Source organism: Hyperolius riggenbachi, chromosome 6 (genome assembly GCF_040937935.1).
Source record: "Hyperolius riggenbachi isolate aHypRig1 chromosome 6, aHypRig1.pri, whole genome shotgun sequence".
Lineage (NCBI taxonomy): Eukaryota > Metazoa > Chordata > Amphibia > Anura > Hyperoliidae > Hyperolius > Hyperolius riggenbachi.
In genome coordinates this window covers 137,080,918-137,091,530 of record NC_090651.1, presented here as the reverse complement: position 1 = coordinate 137,091,530, position 10,613 = coordinate 137,080,918, and the positions used below count along the sequence as shown (strand labels likewise).

General features: G+C 45.3%; 1 protein-coding gene across 1 annotated transcript in view; it reads right to left on the bottom strand.

Annotated features, from left to right (window-relative positions):
* Window positions 1-6,706: 6,706 nt before the first annotated feature.
* The window catches only part of LOC137522074 (tyrosine-protein kinase receptor-like), a 230,588-nt gene continuing 226,681 nt past the window's right edge, over window positions 6,707-10,613 (bottom strand). The window contains exon 5 of the mRNA XM_068242100.1: window positions 6,707-6,875. Coding sequence (XP_068098201.1) covers window positions 6,707-6,875 — 169 coding nt within the window. The remainder of the gene's footprint in view (window positions 6,876-10,613) is intronic.

Below are 10,613 nucleotides of genomic sequence, written 5' to 3'. Positions count from 1 at the left end.
CAGGCAGGAGTAGTATATAAAGATGTTACTCACAAAAGGTATTCAGTTATAAAAAAAAGACACGGACACCAAATGCTGCTGAAACGATTAATTTAATTATGCCCTTTATTAGGGTGGGCCGGAGGGGTGCTGTCACTCGGACTACTGGAAAAGACATTACCCGAGGTAAGCTTGGCTTTCCCAGAACGTCCTCCTGACAGCACCCCTCCTATGAGACGATAAACAAGAACATTATAAGTTAGGGAGGGACTACTGCCTGCAACACCTTTCTTCCGAATGCTAGATCAGTATTGGCTAATAAGTTTAGTCTATAATGTTTGACAAACGTATTTTGGCTGGACCAGGTGGCCGCTCTGCAAATCTGCTCTATCGAGGCGCCTGCCCTCTCTGCCCAAGATGTTGATACACTTCTTGTGGCGTGAGCTTTAATTGAGGTCGGTAAAGGCCTCCCTTGAGTCTGATAAGCCGCGGTGATAGTTTGTCTGATCCATCTTGCAATTGATGTCTTAGAGGCTTGCCTCCCCTTGAATTTCCCCGCAAACAGCACCAACAAGGCATCTGATCTTCTCCAAGATGCAGTCCTTTCAAGATAATGAAGGATACACCTTCTAACATCCAAACAATGAAGCTTCCTCTCCTTTTCATTAGTTGGTTTATCACAGAATGATGGCAGAAAGATCTCCTGAGATCGATGAAACTTTGAAGTCACTTTAGGAAGGAATGCAAAGTCTGGACGTAGAGTAATCCTATCCTCCGAGATGGTACAATAAGGTGGCTTAATGGATAAGGCCTGAAGTTCGCTGACTCTCCTGGCTGTGGTGATTGCCAGAAGAAAGGCCGTTTTCAACGCCAGAAATTTATCTGGAATCTGATCCAGAGGCTCAAAGGGATGTTCACAAAGACTCTGTAACACCACATTCAAGTCCCAAGGGGGCACCTTAGATATCACCACAGGCCTGAGACGTTTAATTCCCTGAAAAAAACGAAGAAAAAACTCCTCCTGAGCTAATCTTCTCTCTAAATATACACTCAAAGCTGCTGTCTGAACTTTAAGAGTGCTGGAACTTAACCCCATCTGAAATCCATCCTGAAGAAATTCCAGAGCTGAGGCGGAAAGTCTAGAATCCTTCTCTTTCCTTGTACACCATTCACAGTAAATTTTCCATGTCTTCTGATAAATCTGCCTCGTCACCTTCTTGCGGGATTGTATTAACGTCTCAGAAAGTTTATCCGAAAACCCCTTTGATTTCAGGATTCCCCACTCAATCTCCATGCTGAAAGGTGAAGACGCTTGAAGTCCGGGTGAAGAACTGGGCCCTGCGACAACAAATCTGTTCTGACTGGTAACATTATTGGTTGACACATCGCTAAATTCTGTAACAGAGCAAACCACGGTCTTTTCGGCCAGAAAGGTACTATGAGAATTACTTGTGCTCTGTCCTGCATAATCTTGTTCAGAACCCTTGATATCAGAGGTATTGGGGGAAATGCATACATCAGGTTCAACCGCCACTCTATCGAGAAAGTGTCTATTTCCCACGGATTGTCCTTTGGATACAGGGAGCAAAACTTTAGACACTTTGAATTTTGTCTCCTTGCGAATAAGTCTACTGCAGGAATGCCCCATGCCTGACTGATCTGAACAAATACTTCTGGATTCAGAGACCATTCGTCTTGTAATATCGCTGACCTGCTGAGATAGTCTGCCACAACATTGCAAGTCCCCTTCAAATGAACTGCTCTGACGGATGTTAAGTTGCTCTCTGCCCAATGCAGAATCCTTGCTGTCTGAGACCACAACCGACGACTTCTTGTTCCTCCCTGATGATTCAGGTAAGCCACTACACTGCTGTTGTCGGACCTGATCAGGACATGACACTGATTGATTTGATCCTTGAAGAATTGAAGGCTTCTCCATACTGCTTCCAGTTCTCTGCTGTTGGAGGATCTTATTGCCATAGCCCTGGACCACTGCCCTTGTGCTGGTAGAGAGTCCATGTGAGCGCCCCACCCCCACGTACTGGCATCCGTCGTTATGATTCTTTGTACTGGAAAAAACCACATGCGGCCTTCCGATAGGTGAGACAGTTCCTGCCACCAGTTTAACGACACTTTCACACCGTATGGGATCAGAATCTTCCTTTCTAGTGCTGAAATGTTCCTGTTCCAGCTCCTTAGTATCCACAACTGCAGGTTCCTGGCATGGAATTGACCCCATTGTACTGCAGGGAAGACTGAGCTTAACAGACCGAGAAGTGCCATGGCTTTTCTTATACTGATGGACCTTGATTTCTGAAAAGAAAGAACAGAATTAAGTACTGCCAAAACTTTTCTTTCTGGGAGAAATACTCTTTGCTGGCGGGAGGAAAAAATAAACCCCAGATATTCCATAGATTGGCTGGGTATTAGCGCCGATTTTGACCAGTTAATTAACCAGCCTAAAGACTCTAGACTATCAATGCATATCTTAACCTGATCACTTACAGACTGTAAAGAATTACCCCAAATCAATAAATCATCTAGGTAAGCAATGATGTTAATGGACCTACACCTCAAGACTGCCAAAACTTCTGCCATCACCTTTGTGAACAGCCAAGGTGATGAAGCTAGCCCAAAAGGTAACACATTAAATTGGAAATGTCTTACCTCTTCTTGTAGGTGAATTGCAAATCTTAGGAATTGCTGGGACTCTAGATGAACTGGTACATGCAGGTAGGCATCTTTGAGGTCCAGAGAAGCTAGAAAACAGTCTTTTTGCAACAGGGTTATTACAGAATTCACATTGTCCATTCGAAACTTCCTGTATTTTACGGCCCTGTTCAACCCCTTTAAATTTAGAATAAATCTGAAGGCTCCCTGAGGCTTTTTTATCAGAAAAACTGGTGAGTAGAACCCTTGGCCTCTCTGGCAGGATGGTACCTCTCGGATCACTCTTTTTTCCAGAAGGGAAGCAACCTCCTCCTGTAATGCCTTCCTTTGGTCTGGTGATTTTGGCTGTGGAGTTACCACATACTGCAGGGGTGGGGGATACTCGAATTCTATCTTGTAACCTTCCAACACTATTTTCAAGAGCCACTGACTTGTGAACCGCTGGCACCATGTTTCGTAGTAGTGGGAAAGCCTTCCCCCTACTGGAATACTGGCGTCATTGCTTATTGGGTTGGTTGGACCGGGGAAAAAGAGCCTTCCCTTTTTGGTTTCTATTTGGAATCCACTTCTTTTTAGGTGGGAGCCTTGCCTCAGGTTCCTTGTTGCCGCTGCGAGCTGGGCCCCTGTACTGAAAAGCTCTCTTTTTGGTCGGAAAATTTTTCTTATAATCTGAGGTTCTCTCTAGCGTCTGGTCTAGCTTTGAACCAAATAACAGTTCACCTTCACAGGGCAAACCACACAACTTGGAGCGAGACGAATTGTCCCCCTGCCATGTTTTCACCCATATACCTCTCCTTGCCGAGTTGACAAGGGCAGTTGTTCTGGCTGTTAATTTAACCGTATCATCCGCTGCATCAGTTAAGTAATTAGTAGCGTTAAACAAATCTGGAAAGTCCTCTAAAATTTCTTCTCTGGGCACCCCCGAAGCTATCTTAGACTGAGTCTGCGTGAGCCAAGCTTTAAGGGATCGTCCCACTGCCGTGGATGCCACTGCTGGTTTAAATGTTAAAGATGCTGACTCCCAAGCTCTACGCAACAGATTGTCCATCTTTTTATCAATGGGGTCTTTTAAATTCCCAAAGTTCTCAAACTGCAAATCGGATTTTCTCGACACCCTTGAAAACGACGGGTCCAGTTTGGGAACCGGACCCCAGAATTTTTGATCTTCCGGACTGAAAGGATAACGACGAGAAAGAGACTTGGGCCAAAATGCCCTCCTTTCAGGGACATCCCACTCCTTCCCAAACATTGACTTTAGAGAGGAATGGACTGGGATGAAACAATTCTGGGGTTCCGCCAAACTCACGTACATCTGATCCAAGGGGGTCAAAGATTTCCGCTCCACTGTTATCCCCATAGTATTCTGCATTGCCGACAACAAGTCTTTCATTAAGTTGGGTGCGAAAGCAAACTTCTGAGTAACCTCTGGGTTTTCCTCCTCCTCCCCAGAAATCTCCTCCAAAGATGAAATCTCTCCTTCCTCTCCAGATAAATCTGAATCCCCTGATTCATTATCCTTTCTTTTACGTTTAGCTGCAACTTGATGAGGTGAAGCCTCTAACTGACTGTGCCCCTCAATCACCGGGGCTGGTAAGGGAGCAGGCACAGTATCAGCAGCAGAAGTAGAAGGAACTGTAGATTCCGCCATTGCTGAATCCTTTATCTCTTTAATGGCCGAGGCCATCTCAGACCACATCCATCCCATCAAGTCCTTAAATACCACTGGGGATTCCTCCTTTACCACTTTCTCTCTACAAGACTGGCACAGTTTCTTCGTAGAGGAAGAATAGAAGCGAGAGTTGCACATAACACAGCGTTTCTCAGTTCTACCAGAAGATTGTCCCCCTTGACCTTGCTGAGACACAGCCTTGTCTTTGTCTTTATCACCTTTTGGGGCTTTAGGCTAAAAAGAAATAAAGACAGACTGTCAGCCTTACAAGGTGGACCTATGATTACAAATCAACTCTCTCAAAGCCTGAAAAAATTACAGCTCACCAGAGAGGGGATAGCGCCAGACTCCGCAGAAGTCAGAGGAGAAGGGCCTACAGCGTCCTCCATGATCACCGACAGCAATGGTGATCGTGGCTAACATTCACATATATATACCCCTGTTAATTACCTGCAGCTGAAGTCAATCTTAACACCGCCGCGGCCCCTGCCGCTATGCCGTCAGCTGACCCGTCATGCGGGACGCATGCGCATGACGTCACTTCCACCCGGAACTTCCGGTTTCGCGCTCCTGCCGCCATAAAGCTTCCGCATCTCTAGGAGAAGCCTCCTCCACGCTGTGCGCTGGACCAGCTGAGTCCCCTGCTCAGCCTTACTATGCCCGCGCTGCACGCTGCACTCGCCGCCTGACGTAGTAGCACCTGGAGACCTCTCAAAGCGTCCCGTCCGGGACAGGAAAAACAACTGAATACCTTTTGTGAGTAACATCTTTATATACTACTCCTGCCTGCCTGTTATGCAAATTTGTATCTTCTAGCTTCCTGTCCAAAGTTTAGGAGGGAGACAAGTCTCATAGGAGGGGTGCTGTCAGGAGGACGTTCTGGGAAAAACCTCATACTTACCTCAGTAGGGGGGAAGCCTCTGGATCCTGATGTTTATGACACCTTTGCTGCCAGCTGTGTCCCTCTTCCTCTGCATGGCCACGCTCCCCTCAGTGTACGAGCAGGGGCACATGGACGGCCATGCCTGTGCAGTAGCACAAAGCTGTGCATGCACGAAGATAAAAGCTGTGCATAAGTGGCTCCGTGATACTGCATAGGCGCCGGAAGTACTGTGAGCCTGCACCTACGTACACAACTACAGGCACCTGCGTACATGGAGGGGAGCACAGCCGAAAGGCTGTAGGAGAGGGCCTTTGGAAGATCAGGAAAGCCTCAGAACCATCTAGAGCAGGGGTGCCCAATAGGTGGATCGCGATCTACCGGTAGATCGCTACTGCCCATTTGGTAGATCGCGGCCATTTGCCCGCGTCACATTAAATTTTGAGGTCGGCAGCTGTCAGATTCTGCTGCCGGTCAATCGGAGGAGGCAGAGAGGATAGGTAGCCAATAGGAGAAAGGCGGTGGAGGAAGCCGCAACGTCATAGCTGGGGCGGCGCTGGGCACACTGCATCCACGCACGTTGCCTGCCGCCCCCTTCACCCAAGCGTTCCTTTATCCGCCCATTTGCACTCCAACCGCGGCTGAAGGAGGGGAGACCAGGACAAGCCCCAGACACCCCGCTGGAACTGGAGGGAGGTAAGTGGCCCAGACCCCTGCACCTAGCTATATATACACTGAAGGCACCTACACCTAACCATGCTGTACCTGGCTACCTATACAGAAGGCCACTACACCTAGCTATATATACTGAAGGCACCGACACCCAACCATACTGTACCTGGCTACCCATACAAAAGGCCACTACACCTAGCTATATATACTGAAGGCACCGACACCCAACCATACTGTACCTGGATACCTATACAGAAGGCCCCTACACCTAGCTATATATACACACTGAAGGCACCTACACCTTACCATGCTGTACCTGACTACCTATACAGAAGGCCCCTACACCTAGCTATATATAATGAAGGCACCTAACTACACTATACCTAGCTATCTATACTGAAAGCACCTATACCTAGCTACCTAAATGTTGGTAGATCTCCTGGACTCGGCAAATTTTAGAGTAGCTCGTAAGCCGAAAAAGTGTTGGCACCCATGATCTAGAGCTTTCCCCCTACTGAGGTAAGTATCAAACTTGCGTTTTTTATGCGACTTCAGGTTTATTAAAAAAAAAAAAAAATAATGGGGAAAAAATAAATAAAGAAATAAAGAAAAAGAAAAAAGGTGATCCAGAGTTCAGGACACTTTAGAAACAGCTATTGCCCCTTTTACAGTCCATTGCCCCGTGCTGGTCTGCTGATAGCAATGAAGCACTGAACCCCTTCCAGACAGTTTTGGTATTGTTTGGTTTCATTCAGGTCAGTAACAAAACAATGAAAGGAAGAGCCCTGTGTTACACTATTTATAATCACATCAGCCAGAGAGGCTCTTACTGGCCCTCAACTTGAAGAAACACTTACACTAGTCCTGGGGAATCTTTTGGGAGGGGGGGGGGGGGGGTTCATACGTTCACTACTCGTTACAAATTCCAGCACCTCTTGGTTGATTTTGCATGGGTACGGCATATATCCTAATGAGAAGAACTCCCACAGCAGCACTCCAAAGAACCTGTAACAGATTGGAAGTCTTAACTATACTTTTATGGCCTAAAGACTAATATTATGTAAAGCAAACTTGACCTATTTTTTCCTTGCTTAAAGTGGAGCCCGCTCCCCCACCATGTATGAGCAGGACAACTGTACTCTTACACAAAGATGAGCGCAGCCACAAACTTTCAGAGGGTCCCTGCAACTGTGATGGTCTCAAAGAAAATGAGGGAAGTTTCTGGAGAATCCAGTGGCTCACCTCTTCTTAGGTAAGTATCTCCAGTATTGGACATCTCCAGTGATCTTTGAGAATCCACAGGGAATAGCATAAGCGAAACCGTTAATGTGGACTGGATTTTTTAAAGATTGTCTTTAAAAAATCCAAAGGTTTTGGGACTGCAGTCACATTTTCCTTTTGAATAAACCTGGGTTATCCTGGAGTTACCACACACTGGGTCCGTATGGACAAGCCCTATAAGTACATAGACATACAAGCGTATCACTTGTTCAATATAAATTCTAAAATAGATGAACATGGAATCACATAGTTATGTGTTTTCCTCAGATGGGGTTACTGATATAGCTATACAGTGAAAGCTGCTAGATATGGAGGTCTTTGCTGATCCCCCACACTCCTGGCGTCGCCTATCAGAGTATGGTGTAGCTATTCCATACAAAATGCACAATCAGACCCCACTGACACTGAAAGATGCACTCCAAAAAACTCCTATCATAAATGTAGGGGACTAGTAGCCCAGATATGGAGTTCTCAGTAGGTAACAGTGCATACATTCAGAATGGCAAAGGAGGTATATACAAAGTGGATCGTGCTCTATAGTACAAGTGCTGTAATATGAATCATTTATGATAGGAGGAGTTTTTTGGAGTGCATCTTTCAGTGTCAGTAGGGTCTGATTGTGCATTTTGTATGGAATAGCTACACCATACTCTGATAGGCGACGCCAGGAGTGTGGGGGATCAGCAAAGACCTCCATATCTAGCATCTTTCACTGTATAGCTGTATCAGTAACCCCATCTGAGGAAAACACATAACTATGTGATTCCATGTTCATCTATTTTAGAATTTATATTGAACAAGTGATACGCTTGTATGTCTATGTACTTATAGGGCTTGTCCATACGGACCCAGTGTGTGGTATACTTTTCCCTGGTACTTTTCTCGGCTAGTGTTTGTTATCCTGGAGTTATTAAGGAAAAAAATTCCTTCTAGTGAGGATGCTGAATGCAGCTTCATTTAATAACCACTAATACACACACACACACACACACACACACACACACACACACACACACACACACACACACACACACACACACACACACACACACACACACACACACACACACACACACACACACACACACACCTTAGCAGCTTTCACTATGATCTGATATGTCACAGGTGGTGGCAGAAAATCCTAACCACTTAATGGCAGACAGTCAAAGTCCTAGTTATAGCTGTGTTTAGAAAAAGAAGCGTTAGTAGTCAGGGCCAGCGCTACAATACAGGCAAGTGGGGCAATTGCCCCCAGGCCCCAGAGTCCATAAGGGCCCCCCAAGCAAGTGGATCTTGGTCAGCCGCAGATATGCGGCATAAGTTGTGTGGGTAAAGGAGGGTAGCCAGCAGCAGGCAGGAGCTCCCCGAGTGCTCTCCTCCCAATGTGCTGTGCGGTGGGCAGAGCAACAGAAGGGTCCCTGAGGGTACTACTCACCAGGGCCGTGCAGAGGCTCCTTAAGTGGGGGGTGCTCAAATTTTAAAAAAGGGGCCCTATTTCAAACGTGATGATCGTAATCTGGTAATTATGATGACTACATTTTCACAATTACATCTATGCATAAATTACGATTCTGAAATTATTATTATTATTATTGTTTTATAAAGCTCCAACATATTCCCTGGCGCTGAAATTCAATTGATTTTGTGTAATCCATTCATATCATATCAGTTAACAGCAGTTAATAGCAAAGCCCCCATACGTGCTGCCATCACCAGAATTGCTTTCTCATCTCCCCCCAAGAAAGCAGCAAGTGGGCCTCTGAATATTTCTACCACCCTCCCTCCCCATTCTTTCCAAAGCAGCAATTGGCTTTAGCTGTGCTCAGACAGTATTTTGGGCGCCGTCAAAAGACTGAGGCCAAATTACTATAAAACAAAACAATAACATTTATATTGAGCTTTTCTCCTGTCCGACCAAAGCGCTTGAGCTGCAGCCACTAGAGGGCACTCAGTAGGCAGTAGCAGTGTTGCTGAGTCTGGCCCAAGGGCTCCTTACTAAATAGGTTCTGGCTTACTGGACAGGAGGAGCAAAGATTTGAACCCTAGTCTCCTGTGTCAGAGGCACAACCAGTACACTATCCAGCCACAGCAACAGCTGGCAGGCAAATTACGTCTTACCCCAAAGACGTGGTAAAAACAGGAAGATCTTTAGGCTCTGTGACTCTATCCCTGGCCTGCAGATCTGACAGCGGCGGGCAGCTGCCAGCCAGGGTTGCCAACCAAATTTTTACTGCCAACCAAATTTTAACTGACAAAAGACCCAAAAAACACAATTTTTTGGACCGACAGGAGTCAGAGGCAAAATATTAAGGAGAGTTGAAGGTGGAATTAAACTGTACATTATTATAATGTTTATTATTCCTTAGTATTTATATGGCATTGGCATCTCCTGCAGCACATTACAGAGTACATAGTCCTGTCACTGACTGTCCTCAGAGGTGCTCACAATCTAATCCTACTATAGTCATAGTGTAATGTCCTACCAGATTATTATTATTATTATTATTATTATTATTATGTAATTATATAGCACTGATATCTTCTGCAGCACTTTACAGAGTACATAGTCATGTCAATGACTGTTCTCAGAGGAGCTCACAATGTAATCCTACCCTAGTCTAATGTCCAACCATATAATTAATATGTATTTTTGTAGCTCTGACATTTTCTGCAGCACTGTACAGAGTACATAGTCATGTCACTGACTGTCCTCAGAGGAGCTCACAAGCTAATCCTACCATAGTTATAGTGTAATGTCCTACCATATTATTATTATGTATTTATATAGCACTGTCATCTCCTTCAGCACATTACAGAGTACATAGTCATGTCACTTACTGTCCTCAGAGGAGCTCACAATGTAATCCTACCATAGTCATAGTCTAATGTCCAACCATATAATTATTATGTATTTTTGTAGCTCTGACATTTTCTGCAGCACTGTACAGAGTACATAGCCATATCACTGACTGCCATCAGAGAAGCTCACAATCTAATCCTACCATAGTTATAGTGTAATGTCCTACCATATTATTATTATGTATTTATATAGCACTGACATCTTCTGCAGCACATTACAGAGTACAGAGTCATGTCACTGACTCATCAGAGAAGCTCACAATCTAATCCTACCATAGCTATAGTCTAATGTAAGGTCACAGTACCCCATGAGATAGAAGAATCCATTAGGGGAAGAGGGGGTCACTAGTAATGGAAGTACAGTAGTAGATGAGTAGAGCTGGGGTCTCAGGCCTGCAGAGACCTCCCCTCCAGTTTTGTTAAATTACCAGACTACACAGGACCATGCTCCAGCCAGGGCACTATTTATTCTGTATACTGTGCTCATGTGGATTTCCTATGGGCATTGCTGACCCACTGGCAAATAATTAAAAACTGGAATGCTGATTTATTTCCCCCGGCACCTTCCAATACATTTACTGGCCAGATGCATCAGCCGAAGAG